General features: G+C 43.8%; 1 protein-coding gene across 5 annotated transcripts in view; it reads left to right on the forward strand.

Annotated features, from left to right (window-relative positions):
- LOC127003447 (little elongation complex subunit 2-like) overlaps positions 1–18,277 on the forward strand; it is a 134,987-nt gene that overhangs the window by 29,193 nt on the left and 87,517 nt on the right. For all 5 annotated transcript variants that reach the window (XR_007757078.1, XM_050870184.1, XM_050870168.1 and 2 more), the window contains 4 exons: positions 9,625–9,801; positions 15,938–16,069; positions 17,101–17,232; positions 17,724–17,856. Coding sequence is in view for 4 of the 5 variants with exons in the window: in XM_050870184.1 (XP_050726141.1) it covers positions 9,625–9,801; positions 15,938–16,069; positions 17,101–17,232; positions 17,724–17,856 (574 nt within the window). In the remaining variant the exon portion in view is untranslated. The remainder of the gene's footprint in view (positions 1–9,624; positions 9,802–15,937; positions 16,070–17,100; positions 17,233–17,723; positions 17,857–18,277) is intronic.

Here is an 18,277-nt window from a genome sequence, read left to right on the forward strand (position 1 = left end):
CTCATATTCTTTTAACAAGTGGAATATTGTAAAAAAATGTCTTTCATGTGCTTCAGATGCCTGCCATTCTGTTTACAAAATGGAATAGTGTAAGAAAATGTCTTTCATACTCTTCAGATGCCTGCTATTCTGTTTACAAAATGGAATAGTGTAAGAAAATGTCTTTCATACTCTTCAGATGCCTGCTATTCTGTTTACAAAATGGAATAGTGTAAGAAAATGTCTTTCATACTCTTCAGATGCCTGCTATTCTGTTTACAAAATGGAATAGTGTAAGAAAATGTCTTTCATATGCTTCAGATGCCTGCTATTCTGTTTAAAAAATGGAATAGGGTAATGCAAAAAAATGTCTTATAGTACCACGTACCGTTTTACCATTGATGAGGTTGAAAATCCCTTATCCGAAATTCCAGGGACCGAAAGTGTTGTGGATTTTGGATTTTTTTGGATTTTGGAATTTTTGACATTTTCAACAATATCTTTACACCACAGCACACAACACAGTAATCACAATAAGTAACGAGCGAAGGTGTTACTGTGATGACTGCTTGATTCATAAATGCTTATGAATCATGTTTTCAACTTGAAATATAACTTTACGAGTAAGAAAAGCCAATTCCCTTATTAAATGATGAGATATACACCCTTTGAGAGGCATGAGAAGCGTGGGCGGTACGATACATTTTCCCAACAGCTCCGACGCCCGGTACTGCCAGACTTTCCTCCTCCTTCCTTCTTTCCTTCCTTCTTTCCTTCCTTCTTTCCTTCCTTCCTTCCTTCCTTCTTTCCTTCCTTCCTTCCTTCCTTCCTTCTTTCCTTCCTTCTTTCCTTCCTTCCTTCCTTCCTTCTTTCCTTCCTTCCTTCCTTCCTTCCTTCCTCTTTATTCATCTTCCTACCACCTCTGTGGAGGTACCATGGGCCTTTGTCAGATGACAGCCCATGAAGAGGGAGGCGACAGACCGACTATCGGCTGTCACCGACCAAAAGTCTGCTCTGTCGACAAGGATTGGTGTATTGATCTCTACCCTTCTCATCCCGTCTGTTTTTTCTTCCCTTCCTTAATATCTGAAGCGTTCAGCAGATATAGCAAAACAGTCTCAACTTGCCCTCGTTCCTCCATTCCATCCTCCGTTCCTGTCTGCCTCTGCCCCATATTTCTTTTTTGCTTTCTTCTTGTCACAATCTCCTCCTTATCTTCTGTTTCCTCCCCTTAAGCATGTTCGTAGATAACAAGACATGGAAGAGCAAAGTTACCTTGACATAAATGTGAAGCAAACAACGAAATAAGTTCCCAGATTACGATGTAACACAGTTTACCTTAAAAAAATTAAAACCTTTCATTTCAACATAAACGCCTTTATCACTTAAATGTAAAAAGCGGGAACAAAGTAAATAAGGTCTTAGAAACATTATAAAAAGTCATTGTGTCTTATTATGATGGAAAAAGTAAGAAAATGGGAAAAGATAAGGGTTGTTTTGTGGAATTTTCCATTTGTGATGCGTCATGTCAGCATTAAAATAACTTTCGGATTTTGGAATTTCAGATAAAGGATTCTCAACCTGTATATGGTAGACATGTACTACAAGGCATGAAACGATCAATGAAATATCTTAGTAAAATTGGTCAAAGTCAGGATATGATTTTATATAAATATATTAATTAATAAATTAATTAATTTATCTATTTACTAATTATTATTATTATTATTATTATTATTATTATTATTATTATTATTATTATTGTTATTTATTTATTTATTTTTATTTTTTTTCCTCCAAAATATAGCACTTGAAAATGGGGTGTGCCTACAACACTGGCAAATTACTGTCAGATGCAATAAAACTGTAACCTTCCGGTTGGAGATGTCAGTTTAATCGCAAGCTTCATACACACCCGCCACCCGACCACCAATAGCTTTCGCGACCTGGTCATGACCTGACCTGAGTGGATAATGGCTGACAATGCTCCACCCACACACCCTCACTCTCTCTCACACACACACACACACACACACACACACACACACACACACACACAGACTGGTATCACTCACTAGTGTGGTTGCGAAGATATGTGAGAGGCTAGTTAAAAACAGGTGGTCGGATTTTTTAGAAAGGGAGAGAATTATCTCGGATTACCAGTTTGGATTCAGGAGATGGAGATCTTGTGTCACCAACTTGTTATGTTATTACTCAAGGGTGACAGATTTAATACAAGAGAGAGAAGGCTGGAGGGATGGAGTGTACCTGGATTTGAAAAAGGCATTCGACAAAGTACCTCACAGAAGACTAATTTGGAAAATTAAAAATAGGGGTGGAGTGGGTGACGGACTTATTTAGTGGCTGGAGGACTTCCTAACTAACAGGGAAATGAGGACAATAATCAAGGACAAGGTTTCCAACTGGTGCCCAGTGAGGAGTGGGGTCCCACAAGGTTCGGTGCTGGTACCAATAATGTTTGCTGTTTATATAAATGATATGGTGGACGGAGTGACCAGCTATGTGAGTTTGTTTGCAGATGATGCAAAGCTATTGAGACGAGTCAATGATATGAAAGACTGTGAGGCATTGCAGAGGGACCTGGACAAAATATGGGAGTGGAGTGGTACATGGCAGATGAAATTCAACCTTGGGAAATGTAAAAAAATAGAGTTTGGTAGGGGTGGTAGAAGATATGAATATGATTATAAGATGGGAAGTGAGATAATATGCAGAGGACTGGAAGAAAAAAATTTGGGAGTGACTATCTTAGAGAACATGTCACTGGACAAACACATCAACAGGATAACGGGACAAACTATGAATTTGCTGAGGAACATAAGGACGGCATTTGTGTACTTGGATGAAGAGATGATGAAGAAAATAATAGTTACAATGATAAGGCCAAGGTTGGAGTATGCAGCAGTGGTCTGGTCTCCTCACGAAAAGAAGAACATAAAAAAGCTGGAAAGAGTACAGAGAGCGGCAACTAAGATGGTACCGGAACTTAGGGATCGGACTTACGAGGGGAGACTCAATAGCATGGGGCTCACAACCCTGGAGAGAAGAAGAGAAAGAGGAGACCTGATAGTGGTGTACAGGGTGGCGAGCGGGGTGAGAATCTGGACAGAGAGGACCTGTGTGTGTGGAGCGAGAGAGAAACGAGAGGACATGGAAAGAAGTTGAGGGCGACCACGTGCAGGTGAGATGTGAAAAAGTTTAGCTTCCTAAACAGAAGCATTGAGCTATGGAATGGACTGGAGGAGGAGGTGGTTTGTGCAAGAAACATTCATGATTTTAAGGAAAAATTGGATAAGAGAGGATATGGAGACGGGACAGTGCGAGTGTAGCTCTTTTCCCGTATGTCACAACTAGGTAAATACAACTAGGTAAATACACTCACACACACACTTGGAATCAGTAGGAACCCTTTGCTTCCCAATAAAGTTTCCTGGTGTGGCTGGGCCTTGAGAGAGCAATCACTTATAGGTGGAGATGCGAAACTCATTAAGGAGTGACAAGCGATAATAAGAGGCCAAGGCGGGGCCAATAACTCGTCTCGTGACAACCTGACAGTAGACGTCTTCCGGGCATAAGAACTTTGCAGGGATACATATAAATTACTAATATTTCAACAGATATTTATTTGCGTGGAAATTATTACAAAAATAGTTTAAAAAAAAAAAGGAAAACTTGCATAGAAAAATTTTACGGGAGGCAGAGGAGGAGAAATGCGTGCACGCGCATGTGTGTGTGTGTGTGTGTGTGTGTGTGTGTGAGAGAGAGAGAGAGAGAGAGAGAGAGAGAGAGAGAGAGAGAGAGAGAGAGACATGAAACCTACATGATTGCTGCTCTTCCCTTGAAAAATTATAGAAAATTTGACTGTTTCCATGCATGAGGGAATGTCGCCAATTAGTCCCAAGGGAGGGATAGGAGAGAGGGTTGGTGGAAGGAAAGCGATGATGGGAGGACAGGTGAAATAGAATGTGATATGCTTAGGAGGACCATGATCAATGAACAATGAATTCAAGTAGGTACAGAGAGAGAGAGAGAGAAAGAAAGTGAGAGCGAGAAAGGGAGTGAGAGCGAGTGGGGTGTTTCCACGCGACAAGTCACGGCCACAAGAAAATGTGCAATATTTTCGGCTGTCATAACTTTTTTTATTATTATTAGGAGAGGAGTTTTATTACACCACCATTTATGCCAGATGAATATACAATTATTGCAAAGAAGAAAGACACCCCGTGCACAGCATCCAGAGAAATATATCACCACCCGTACTGTAAAGGTTAAGGCGGTGTTACCCTGGCCGTTTTCTTCCAACTGTTGGGGCTATTGGCAACCGAGGTTGCCTGTGCACCCAACCGGGAGTGAGTTGTCGGTTGTCCGTACGGATGGAAAATGGTTGGGGGTATAAGCAAATGCGCGGCTGTATGTAAACAAACAGATGACGGCAGTGGCTGAGGAGTGAGGAGCAGTGGTAAATGGCTGACTAAGAAACTCGTAAAGTAGACTGGCAGAGCTGCTTTGTTCACTATTTAATCGATACAGGGCGACTGCTTTGTTTACGTTGTGAATACAGACAACCAACCTTGGCCATGTGTGATGCTCACTCGGAAAAGTTGAAGTTGCCGGTCGCCCCTGTCGCCAACGTGGTTGGAGGAAAAAGGCCCAGTGTGACACCAGCAGCTTAAAGGCACGGTCACACAAGCTAGTTTCTTGGAAATTTCCCACAAGCTAGTTTCTTGGGAATTTCCCACCGAAATTCTCTCCCGACAATTTTCTGTCTTGAATTTATCCTCAAGTTTGGTCACACAGAGGACTGTTGCATTCTGGGGTATATCAGCTGAAAAGCAAAACAAACAATGGATCTAGACGTTGCAGAATTTGCTTTGTGGTGTTTGCTGAAGAAAAAGAAAAAATGAAAAGAAAGCATTTGTTGGTTCGTGAGTGGTTAGCTCGTAGACAAAGGGAGAGTGTGTTACAGCTTGCTACCGTTAATTAAATGCCACGAGAACTTAGCAGTGAGGACCAAGACATGATAATGGAGTGGCTACGCTTGGACAAGACTCAAGTCCAAGACCTGCTCAACCTGGTTATTCCAAGCTTATCTAGCTTCGTGGAACTCATTGTGGTACTGGAAAAAAAACACGGATAGCTACTAAACTGATCAGCTGATATGCTCTTCTTCTTCTTGTGACCACCATAAACACTTGCCTGCACCATGACGGGCTGGGGCTGAACACCATCCAGGCCCCTCAAGCAAGCCTGCAGACTCTATAGGTGCAGATGTAAAAACAAAACAAAATTATATCACAAGTAAATGCCCGACTTGCTGGTGACTGAGTTTCTGACTACAGTACCCTTTCGAGTTTTGCGCTTGCTTCATTCCGAAGGTATGGCGCTAAACTCGAGGATTGCGAAACTCGAGGTATTGAAATCCATGTAAAAGCGTTTATTGGTTCCGACCCGTGGAAAATAATGACTTTTTCCGACTTTACTCCCTTGTTATCACAATGTTTTCAACTTTACTCCTTTGTTATCTCAAAATACGTACCTTGTTAATAAGCAGAAAATGGGAAGTAAGAACAGATCGTTTTGTAACCCTTTCGTTGCTAAACGCTCGCAGCGAGCACTAGCGTAACTTGCTGGTGGTGCTAAACGCTCGCTGTGAGCTCCAGTCGCACTCAAATTTGCCGCGTATGAGTGTTTCAATACTATTTCCCACCCCACAGCATTGCTAATTCAGTGGGTTTTCCAGTAAATTTGGTGGAAAATCATATCAGCCTAGCACGGAAAATCTACGGACAAGCAACTGGTGGATGTTCTTGTCCAATATAGCAGCATTTTTGCATAGCTTCACCTATCACATGACTGATATTTTGACCAAAAAGTTGTAAATGTTGCAGTTGGCAATACTGCCCTGCCAGAACCCCATCATCAAGAAATCTACTCAGTAGTTGCCTTACAGCTGACCATTGTGCATGTATAAATGTACGTCTTCGCCGGCAACACTCCCTGAACGTGCCTGCACATTCGCAGGAGAGGATTACATTACCAAATCTTATAGATCTCGGCCTCCTCTTTCCAAGGGTGTTTTTGTTTTTTAACTGTGATGAATAGTTTTTGAGATACAGAGGTTAAAAGAGCGAGCAAAAGCGTCACTTGCTGGTGGTGCTAAAAGCTCGCTGCTAGCGCCAGTCGCACTCGCAGCAAAAAACACCCCCTGAACGTGCCTGTACATTCGCAGGAGAGGCTTACATAACCAAATCTTATATGTCTTGGCCTCCTCTTTCCAATGGTGTTTTTGTTTTGTAGCTGTGATGAATAGTTTTTGAGATACAGCGGTTAAAAGAGATCCCCTTCCCCCGCTGGGGTGCCCGAGCGCGCCTGAGGGGATAGTCTCTCTGCGAGCGCTTAGCAAGGAAAGGGTTAAGCGGCAGTTGAAGGCGGCTGCCTTGCAATTGGCAGGCAGTTATGAATACACACTTGTGATCCACGTGGTGTCGTTCTATTATTTAGCAGATGTCAGCAAGAGAGTCTCTTCACCTGTATATCTTCATTACATTTGTTCATTATTCACACTTATTTAGCAGGCTTCACATTTATTCATTACATAACATGGCTGATTCCGTTATATATATACCCTATGCATATACATACGTATGAGGCTATCTAGAATAATACGAGAGTTTGACCAAGAAGGCATAACAAGTGAATAATGGTGACTTTTTTTTTTTTTTTTTTTTTTTTTTTACGTTGTTGCCTATTGCGCCGGTAGGCATCTTCCCGGTGGGGCCTGATGGTCGGCCCAAGGCTTCTTCCAGGTGGGGCCTGATGGTCAGCCCAGCCCGTTCTGGCGCAGGCGAGTGTTTATAGTGGCGCCATCTTGCATTGGCTCATGCTGCCCCCCAGAACTCGTACTTGATTCGCTTGGACGGCTTCCTCTAGAGTCCGGGTTGATGGGTGGTCTTCAGGACAGCATGTGGGTAGTTTTAAGCCACTCGGCGGTGACTGAAAAATCCGAGTGGTAGCGTGGGGATTCGAACCCGCGTCGTCCATCACGCGGCGAATGTGGGTCCAGTACGCTATCACTTCGGCCACCGCCAACATGTATTTAAGTCCTCCCTTCTCCTTTATTGTGCATTTTGCAACAATAAACCATCAATCAGTCAAACTGAAATTGTTTTCTCATATTACCATTGAAGCCGTGCAACGTGTTGCTGTATAGTGTAATATTTTTATACATCCATTTAAAGAAATAATATAACCACTTGAGGGCAAGAATTTGTACTATTTACTAATTAATGTCATTGGTAAGCCCCATTGGGGAGCCCCCGTGTCTACCAGAGCTCCATTACCAGAGGTTCCAATCTCTGGTACTGATGCAAACAAACAGCGCCTTGAAAGGCGACTGTGAAAGCGGATTTCTTGTTGTTAACGATCAAAACAAACAAAGTGACAGTGAAAGCAGCCCTTAGTTACTTAACAGTGTGCACTTATACACTTCACCCTGGACTTAGGTGTTTTTCTGTACTTTTCTTTCCCTGATTTTGCTTCTCTATGCCCTTTTGCAATTTCTCACTATTACTTTTCACCGTCGCTGCCATGCATTACAGGTCAAAAGAAGAAGAAGAAGAAAAGGAAAACAACACCGGGAGATCTACAATTTTCATCGACTTGATAAAAAAGATTTTTGGACTGTGGTTCCCCAGCACGGGGTGTTCTCTTATCTTGTTAATCAAGTAGTAAGCAAAGCAGCTCTGCCAGTCCATTTTACGAATCTCTTGGTGGGCCATCTTCCACTGCTCCTCACTCCTCAGCCACTGCCGTTGTCTGTTTGCTTACATGCAGCCGTTCGGTACCCACGTACCCAGGCTCATACAACCGTTTTCCATTCATAAGGACAACCAACGACTCGCTCCTGGTTGGGCATATGGGCAACCGCGGTTCCCATAGCCCCAATGGTTGGACACCGCCTCTTAAGGCAGCACGCATGACGCCGATGGTAGGTAGACGTGACCCGTACATGTCAAAGCAACGCGAAATTCATGGCGGTAATGCGCGAAAGTCATGGTGGTAAGAATTTAGGACTAAGCGCTAAACTCGAGGATTGTGAAACTCGAGAGGGTACTGTAGAATTTTGATGAGTGTCTTGGGAAATGCAGCCGACTTTGAATCTGTACAAAATTCTCGAGAAACTAGCGGTTGGGTGGCCGTGTTCACACTTGCTGGGGCGAGATTCACAGAGTTGCATGCTAATGTCCTGCGGTAAAAGCTATGAACTAATGATTTAACTATCAATGTTGACTTAAGACTCACAAAGCTTTTGTTTCGTCATAGTTAGAGGCCGCTGATTGGATGAGTGCCATTGATGACGTCATCGGACTCGACCAATCACAAGTGTGTATTCAGAACTGTCAGCCAATCGTAAGGCAGCCAGCTGCCTTCAGCTGCGGCTTCAAAACGACCCATTGTCTCTTCACATTTTCTTCATTTTTACACGGTACGTATTTTAAGATAACAAGGGAGTAAAGTGGGAATAAAAGTCAGCTTCTCCACGGGCCGGAATAAATAAGCGCTTTTTCAGTGTTTTCAATTCCCCGAGTTTTGCAATCCGCGAATTTAGCGCCATTCCTGTGAAACGAAGCAAGCGCGAAATTCAGGAGGGTACTGTAGACTGAGGAATCAACTAAATGTTGTATGAAATATATGATGTTTGAACTGGAGGCAGAGGAGGAGAAACAGAAGTAGGAAAAGAAATAGCTCCTGAATGGGATGAACGGAGATAATGTGTGTGTGTGTGTGTGTGTGTGTGTGTGTGAGAGAGAGAAAGAGAGAGAGAGAGAGAGAGAGAGAGAGAGAGAGGGGTGGAGCATTATATGTCAGCCACCTATTCAGGTCAGGTCATGACCAGGTCGCGACAGCTATTGGTGGAGCAGTCAGGAGAGGGGGGTGTCCAAAGTGGGTTAACTTCCTTGCCCAACCTGGAGGTTACACTTTTACTGAATCCGAGTGTACTTCTTGTATGTGGTCTCGGTGCTCATCTCCACCTCACAGGCCCTTTTCAATTTTGAGATTTGTGCTACCACATTTTATCTTCACCTGGTGTCCCAAGGTGCTGTCCTTCATCTTCCACCTTTGATTAGATAGTTAGTGTAGCTTGTCTCAAACAGCCTCGTAAGGACCATCAGGTCTGCTGTTGTTTGTTCTTCCTTTGTGTTCCCTTGTACCCATTTATCAAACGGCTTGAATGGAAGGATGAACAATCGGGTGAACTGAGTGTTGAATGCCCCGGGCATATGCCAGACTGCCACCCATGCGCTTCCCCTCAGTCCGTGTGTGTGCAAAACTTCAGCTACGCTTCTCTGTTACCACATAACTTAGAACTCTTCAAAGCACTATGGGCCCCAAGAGACAAGCCAAAACACCTGCTGAAAGTACCCCCAAGCATTCATAAATAAACCTATTATCAACACATAAATAGGCATTTACTTGCCTTAAATAAGAAATTGGGGGGCAGGGGTGTTTCTAGGGGGGGCACTAATTTTATATGGAGGGACAACTGTATAGGCAGATGCAGAGAAGAAAATGTTTAGCTAAAGCAAGTGTGTTTAATAATTTAACAGTCATTTCTCATTTCAGGTGGACAGCGTATTACATGAAAGATCCTTCTACCTGAAAAAGCAGTGTCCTGTGAAAATTCCATACAAGTCTTCATTAACACATGAAGAACATGCAGCTTACCTCCGAGCATTTATCAAGTTCAACATGAGACCAACCAGGACTGCAGCAGACACAGCAGAATATGAAAATTATCTGGTAAGAAACTATTTTCACATCTCTCTCTCTCTCTCTCTCTCTCTCTCTCTCTCTCTCTCTCTCTCTCTCTCTCTCTCTCTCTCTCTCTCTCTCTCTCTCTCTCTCTCTCTCTCTCTCTCTCTCTCTCTCTCTCTCTCTCTCTCTCTCTCTCTCTCTCTCTCTCTTAAGCTTCATCTATCTATAGCTATATACAATACACAGTGAGTTACTGCCTAGAGGTCCTAAGCCAGCTGTTCACCTTGCGCTTGAAGTCTTGAAGTAACGCGCGATGGTGGAGGTCGGTGTGGTGAACAAGCTGGTTCCACAGGCGGCTGTAGCGGGGCTGGAAGGAGCGGAAGTGGTGTTCTGTCCTAGAGAAGGGTATAGCCACTTGTTCCTGCATGTGGGGTGCTGCTCGGGTGGAGTGTATGGGGCTTGGGGACGTGGGGAGCTTGAGAGCTGCCAGGTAGGGTGTGTTTAGGTTGTGTGCCTTGAACATTACACACAGGTCTGCCACATCCCTGCGCTCCTGGAGAGGTTACAGGGAGCCACGCACGTGCTGAGGACCTGTGCACTGTATCAGACGCTGGGCTCTGGCCTGGACACAATCCAGCGTTACAAGGTAGGATGGAGGGCAGGAGGACCAGGCGAGGGGGGAGTACTCCATGAGGGGACGTATTTGTGCCTTATAGAGCACCTCAGCCCCTTTGGCGTCAAGTAGATGGGATATGCGCCGTACACAGCTGAGTTTCCATGCTGCATTTTTTGTTATTTTCTTTGTATGGTTAGTGAAGGAGAGTCCCGCGTCGAACTCCACTCCGAGAATGGAGATGGAGTCTTGAAGGGGTAGCATTTTCCCCTCCAGTTGTATCCCCAGCACGGCTAAATTGTTGATGTCTCGCCTGCGGGATATAACCATTGCTTGGGTTTTGTCAGGGGCCAGGGTGACTTGCCAGCAGCTGCTCCAGGCGACAATTTTGTCGAGTGCCATGTTGATACGACAAACTGTGCCTTGCCAGTCCTATCTGTCGCTGGTGAAGGCAACGGTACGGTCGTCAGCGTACGCCTGGGCCTCTGGGATGAGCTGGAGAATGTCATTGAAATAAACATTCCACAGTAGAGGCCCGAGTACGCTGCCCTGGGGCACGCTTGCATTGATGGGGTACTGACTTGAGGTGTGGCCGTTTATCACCATCTGTAATGCCCTGTCATGGAGGTAGTCCCCAATGAGTTGCAGGAGGGCACCTCGCACACCTAGGCTCTTCAGCTTGGCGATGAGGCCTTGGTGCCAAACCCTGTCGAAGGCTCCAGCTATGTCAAGAGCCACGACGAAGGTGTCAAATCCCCTGTTCAGCGAGTGGTTCCATGGGGCAGAGTGAAGGAGCAGCAGATATGCAGCAGATCTTCCCTGCCTGAAGCTGAATTGCTTGGAGTTGAGAAGATGGTGGACATCGAGGGAGGCCGTGAACTTGGTTGTTATAAGAGACTCCAAGATTTTCCCAACAGTGGAGAGGAGGGATACTGGGCAGTAGTTCTTTGGGTCCTGTTTGCCATTTTTCTTGTGTATGGCCATCATTCTTGCTTTCTTCCAAAGTGTGGGCCACTTGGAGGTAGAAAGGATGTTATTGAAGATGGTGGTAAGTGGTAGGGCGAGCTGGCCAGCACATCTTCTTAGCAGGTGAGGACTGATGTTGTCAGGCCCTTGGGCCTTCTTGGGGTCTGTTTGCAGCAGCAGATTTTTTACCTCCTCAGCGGTGACAGTGAGACTCCAGAGGATGGCAGCTTCGGGGGGGCGAAGGGGGTCCGGTATTGACATTTTGGAAGAAAAGTGGGCTGCCAGTCTCTCTCTCTCTCTCTCTCTATATATATATATATATATATATATACAGGTAACTCGATTTACGCGTGTTTGGTTTATGCGTTTTTGAAATAACGTGGGGTCCAAAAATCCATATAAATGTTTAATTTACACATTTTTTCACTAATACACGATATTTTATGGAGTGGCCACCAGATGTCTCACGCAACTGGACTCACATGGTGCCGCGGCCACACAGCTGAGCTCAGTTCTTCCCGCGCACCACTTAAACAATAATACAGTACCCACGCTGCCACGCTACTCAACAATAGGGGTGGGCAGGTACCGGTACCAGTACCGGTACTAACGGTACTAGCTATACGGTATGGCACCGTCTCTCTCTCTCTCTCTCTCTCTCTCTCTCTCTCTCTCTCTCTCTCTCTCTCTCTCTCTCTCTCTCTCTCTCTCTCTCTCTCTCTCTCTCTCTCTCTCTCTCTCTCTCTCTCTCTCTAAATGAAGTGAATATTTATTTTTCGATTGAAACCTACTTCTTGTTTGATTTACATTGTTTTTGATTTACGCGACCTCTTCAAGGACAGAATACTCACGTAAATCAAGTTACTTATATATATATATATTATATATATATATATATATATATATATATATATATATATATATATATATATATATATATATATATATATATATATTTCCTCTGATGCTGCAGACACAATAACCATATGTGCAGAGTACAGGATGCCATTCAAAGTTTGAGAATGCTAGATGTGTATCAGATGCTTTAGAACTGAAATTTGTGATGGTGTTAAATCCCTCCCCGCCCCCCGCCCTTGTGTCCCCTCCCCGCCGCCCTGTATGTTCTGTCCCCTGTGTCCCCTCCCTGCCACCCCATATGTGCTGTCCCCTGTGTCCCCTCCCCACCATCGCCCACGACTGTGTGTGTTACCCTCTGTGTTTCCCTTGCTGCTAAGCCCCTGCTTGCCAACTGATAAAGGTAATTCGGTTATGGTATGAGAGATGGTGTCAAGCCCTGACACTGAGAATAGCAACGCTCAGCCCCTTAAGAAATCGTCTGGGCGGGCACCTTGGGCACCCGTGGTGCAACTTACTGCTGTGTATGCTCCTGCACTACCAGAGACAAACCCACGACGCCGTGCAATCAGGAGGAATGCCCCAACAGGATGTGCGCTACATACCACACCGGCGAATTTTTCTCCTGCACCCTCACAAGCCAACTTAGGAAGGCCCGGGGCATTACAAGGCCTGTAGTTCGTGAGCCAGTATCTGATCCAGCGGCCTCTTCCAATGTCTCCGTCCCCTGTCCTCAACACCCTCCTCCCTTCACCGGTCGTCCCCAACCCATGACTGAGGAGATCAGGGAGGATCTGATCACCTCCCCACCTGAGAAATTGGTGGACATAATATTAAGTCTTTGGGAGGGGAACACTACACTGAAAGCAGAAAACAGGGAATTCAAGCGACAGAAGGACAGTGCCCTCTGTGGCAGAATCCACCTCGCCCAAGCCCTGTCTGCCCTTGACAGCCTAGCTACCTCCCAGCTTACTGTAGACTCCCCTGCTGTCACGCAGTCAACGAGTGCCCTGCCTGGTCGACTCTGACTGGAGCGAAGTGTGCTTTGCTGACGGGGAGTGGAGTTTGTGGTGGAAATCAGGGAGACTGCAGCCACTGAAAAAGTGTCACACGTCCCAGACAACAACGGACACAATGAGCACATCCCCACCTCCACTCGACCATCCAATACCACCTTACTGCTGAGAGTCACCACAACTCCTGCCTCGTCCACCCAAACCAGTATCAGTACTAACACGACCATCACTCCCACTCCTACAGACGACTCCACCAACACTTCTAACACCTCCGTCACCATCACCTCCAGTCCGGCTGTACCCCTAAGCACCAGCACTGCTACACAGACCCGCAGTGTAGGCAGAGCAAATATAAACGCCCAGGGTCAAAAATTTAATCAAGGCAACAGAACCGCCACCCCAAGGAGGAGACTCGACCGTAACAATTCATATCACAACAGCACCATCAACTATAGGAATATCAACAACAGCAATAATAACATCAGAAGGGGAAGCTGGACGCCCAACCCTCCCCACTGTAGGATGCGTCTCCTGCGTTGCCACACCTGGGGTAATTTCACCACCATAGTGTGCAATTTCTGCGGGAAGAGAGGACACCATGCCAACAACCGCTGCACATGACAGGCTGAGGAGAGGAGGAGCCTGCAGTGTGATTATTGTCTGCGATGGGGACACGTGGAGGACAACTATCTGACCCACATTGCAGAGATCAGATGGGCCCTTCTGTCTGAGACACTGGCGCCTCTCACACCACCTCAAACCATTGCCCATCCAGAGGGTGTACAGGAGCGATAGGACAGGAAACAGAAATAAGGTTATGATCGGAGGAGCCCGACGGAGAGAACAGTTTGACAAAGTAAGCAAAAGGATTAGAGGTAAGGAAGAGGTCTAGAATGTTGGCCCTGTCTCAAAAACGGTCAGGAATACGTGTAGGGTGCTGAACCAACTGCTCTAGGTCGTTGAGGAGAGCAAAGTTGTAGGCTTGTTCACCAGGCTGGTCAGTGAAAGAGGATGAAAGCCAAAGCTGGTGGTGAACATTGAAATCTTCCAAGATGGAGAATTCAGTGAAGGGAGAGTGAGTCAAGATGTGCTCCACTTTAGAATTCAAATAGTCAAAGAATTTTACATAATTAGTAGAGTTAGGTGAGAGATAAACAGCACAGATGTATTAAGTAATTGAATGACAATGAAGTCTTAGCCAGATGGTGGAAAATTCAGAAGAGTCAAGGTCATGGGCACGAGAGCAAGTGATGTTGTTGCGCACGTAGGCGCAACGTAGCCGTTTCAGTGAAAATTTCTCAGTTGTGCTAGCAGCTAAACATATCGAAAGCTTTCGATAGAATCTGGCACAACTCTGCTTTCTAAACTGCCCTCATATGGATTCTATCCTTCTCTCTGTTTCTTTATCTCCAGTTTCCTTTCCAGCCGTTCTATCTCTGCTGTGGTAGACGGTCACTGTTCTTCCCCTAAACCTATCAACAATGGTGTTCCACAGGGCTCTGTCCTATCACCCACTCTCTTCCTGTTACTCATCAATGATCTTCTTTCCATAACAAACTGTCTTATCCACTCATACACTGATGATTCCATTCTGCATTATTCAAATTCTTTCAACTGAAGACCCTCTCAACAGGAATTGCAAGACTCCAGACTGGAGGCTGTAGAATGCTTAACCTCAGACCTTGCTATCATTTCTGATTAGGGTAAAAGGAACCTTATGTCCTTCAATGCCTCAATAACCCAATTTCTCCACCTATCAACTCGACACAATCTTCCAAACACCTATCCCCTATTCTTCGACAACACTCAGCTGTCACCTTCTACACTAAACATCCTCGGTCTATCCTTAGCTCAAAATCTCAACTGGAAACTTCATATCTCCTCTCCTACTAAATCAGATTCCTCGAGGTTGGGCGTTCTGTAACATCTCCGCTAGTTCTTCTCCCCCGCACAGATGCTTTCCATATATAAGGGCCTTGTCCACCCTCGTATGGAGTATGCATCTCGTGTGGGGGGGCTCCACTCACACAGCTCTCTTGGACAGAGTGGAGTCTAAGGCTCTTTGTTTCATCAGCCCCCCTCCTCTTACTGACAGTCTTCTACCTCTTCAATGCTGCCACCATGTTGCATCTCTTTCTATCTTCTATCTATATTTTTCATGCTGACTGCTCTTCTGAACTTGCTAACTGCATGCTTCCCCCCCTCCCGCAGCCCTGCTGCACACAACTTTCTACTAAGGCTCATCCCTATATTGTCCAAATCCCTTATGCAAGAGTTAACCAGCATCTCCATTCTTTCATCCCCTTCACTGGTATACTCTGGAACAGCCTTTCTTTGTGTGTATTTCCTCCTGCCTATGACTTGACCTCTTTCAAGAAGTTTTTATCAAGACACATCTCCATTTGAACTTGACCTCTCTTTTGGCCACTCTAAACTCTGCTTTGTGGGAGCAACAGTTAGCGGGCTTTTTTCTACATTTTCTTTTTGTTGCCCTTGAGTTGCTCTCTGTGCTGTAAAAATAAATAAATAAATAAATAAATAAATAAAAAGTTTTTTCAGATTAGCAGACTTGAAAATGATAGATGGGTGTGACAAGCTACACAAGTTATTGATAAAGCTGTAACTCTAATCACAACACTCATCAAAGTCATATTCTCAATAATATCATGTATGGATTTTGGTTGTATGCTTTTCGTCTTTTTTTTTTTACTTAGTTTACCAATTTTAACAGAGGCTCCAGCATCGGGTTTATGAAGAACAGAAGAACTTCATGGAGTTTTCATATCAGGTTGCCGAACTTGAACTTCAGACATACAACACTGTCCCAGAAGTCATCACCAGTTTCATTCGTAACTATGTTCAGGTATTTGTGCCCCTTCTCGCTGTTATTCTTCCATAACCATGGAGCTTCTAGAGTAAGTATGAAAGGCGACTATGAATATATTGGTAACTGGTTTCACATTTAGTTTCAAGTAAGATAAGGTTAAGTATTGCCTTGGATGGCTATTTAGCATTTTTGTGGATAGGTTGGCAAGGAAACTGGAAACCAGAACACTGTTGATTAGAGAATAAAGCTTCAAGAACCATCTCAACATTTTAATGCGAGTTGATGTTGCTACATTCTAGGTCAATTATGAGGAGGGTGGAAGCTGCAAATATAATGCTTAGTACATCAAATATTTATAAAGTAATATACTTTTTATATCTGTACAAATTTTGGGTTTATTTCATTATTGTTAGATTTTTTTTTTTTTTTTTTTTTTTTTCTCCTATAGCACTGGTAGGGTTTCTTGGTGGGACCTGGTGGTTAGTCCCACCCCGTTATGGCACAGGCAAATGTTTATAGTGGTGCTACCTTGCTTGGCTCATGCTGCCCCCTTGAAGCACATCTTTGAACCTCTTTTTAGGTTAGAATCTAGAGTCTGGGTTGATAGGTGGTCTTCAGTACAGCATGTAGGTAGTCTTTGGCCTTTCAGCAATGACTGAAATATCCCAGCTTGTGGTGGTGGGCGTGACATGAACCCAGGTCCTCCTGTATGCTGCGCTTGCACCCTAACCACTCAGCCACTGCCCCTACAGATTATTTTTTTCTTTTGAAAATACCGAAGAATTGCTAACTTTTATTTTCAGTGGCTAAATAATAGTTAGAGCCCAAACCTACAAAGACTTCTGGCTTTGTTGTGCATACCATTTTATTTATTTATTTATTTTTTTCTTGTACTCTATGCTAATATTCATGGCTCCTGTAGTAAGAAAGGCTTATGTATATTTATTGAGAGGCCTAGATCACCTTTCAAATCATGGGATAGATTTTTCAATGCATACATTAATTCTTTAAGGAATTATTTGTTCATATGCTTACCCAATAGTAAAAAATATATCTGGTCTTTCCAGCATCGCTCCAAGAGAGCCACCAAATATGAAGAGCAATATGTCTGTGAGCAGCAGGTGCCCATTTGCCCCCAAGATCAAGAAAAACATCTCACTAATTTATCTTTTTCTCACCTTGGTCATGTTTTAAGTTTGGTAAGATTACATTCTACTTTTAGATAGCTATTTTTTTATGATAAAAAGAAAATGTAGTTGTTGAGGATATGGTCTGTTACTGTTCAGACTTTTTATCTTCCTGTGTAGTTCATGAATTAGATGCAAGCAATCATTACGAATATCAGAAAAATATGTATTATGTTGATTTTAGTCCGGTGATCAATAACCAAGAGCTATGGAATATAGAACTATTTATTGAGCATTAGTTTACTTTTTGCTTCTGCGATGTTTGTTCTTGCCTTTAGGGGGAATGTTTATGGCTTTATGGTTATTAATGGCTTATGGTTGATTTGAGTTGTATTTCCGTGAAAATATTCTGTATCATTGATGACAGTTGGCACAACAGGTTCTTAATATTTTTCCTTTACCATTGTGAAATTTAAAGAGAAAGACTTTCAGTGTGTTAACTACTCAGTGATCTAGGCATCATTGTTTGTTCTTCACTTAGATATTGATATTTTCTTTTCCAGGGAACTTTGCCTCAATTTGTTATTCCACACAAATTAAAGCTGCACACACTGAATGTTGATGACAGCATATCAAAGAAGGACCATATGGCACAAAATGTGTTGCCAGACAAGAACATACTAATCAACACTCCAGGTAGGTTGGTGCATTGTATGGTAACACCTGTGCAGTAAGTAGAAGGTGACTTATCAGTAAAGGGAGGTTTTTTGGCTCTTTCTCTAATTTGCTAGCTCAAAAATATCAAGAAAATATCCAGGTTTCAGGCCAATAAGTGAGTCTTGAAGTAAGACTTTAGCACCGTCTAAGTATTCATTTGTACTTAAATATTTTGTCTACATCACCGTGGTTGCCATTGATCTATATACACAGTCAAACCTCAGAACTCAAAGAACTCAAATTTTCCCATAAGAAATAATGGAAAGTGCATTCATCCATTCTCAGACCTCCCAAAATAGCCATATCAACTCCCAAAGCTCATAATTTAAGCTAGAAAAACACAAGTAAATTCCCTAATTAATGCATAATCAATGAAAAATAATAACAATAGGTAAAAACA

The sequence above is a fragment of the Eriocheir sinensis genome, chromosome 3 (genome assembly GCF_024679095.1).
Source record: "Eriocheir sinensis breed Jianghai 21 chromosome 3, ASM2467909v1, whole genome shotgun sequence".
Lineage (NCBI taxonomy): Eukaryota > Metazoa > Arthropoda > Malacostraca > Decapoda > Varunidae > Eriocheir > Eriocheir sinensis.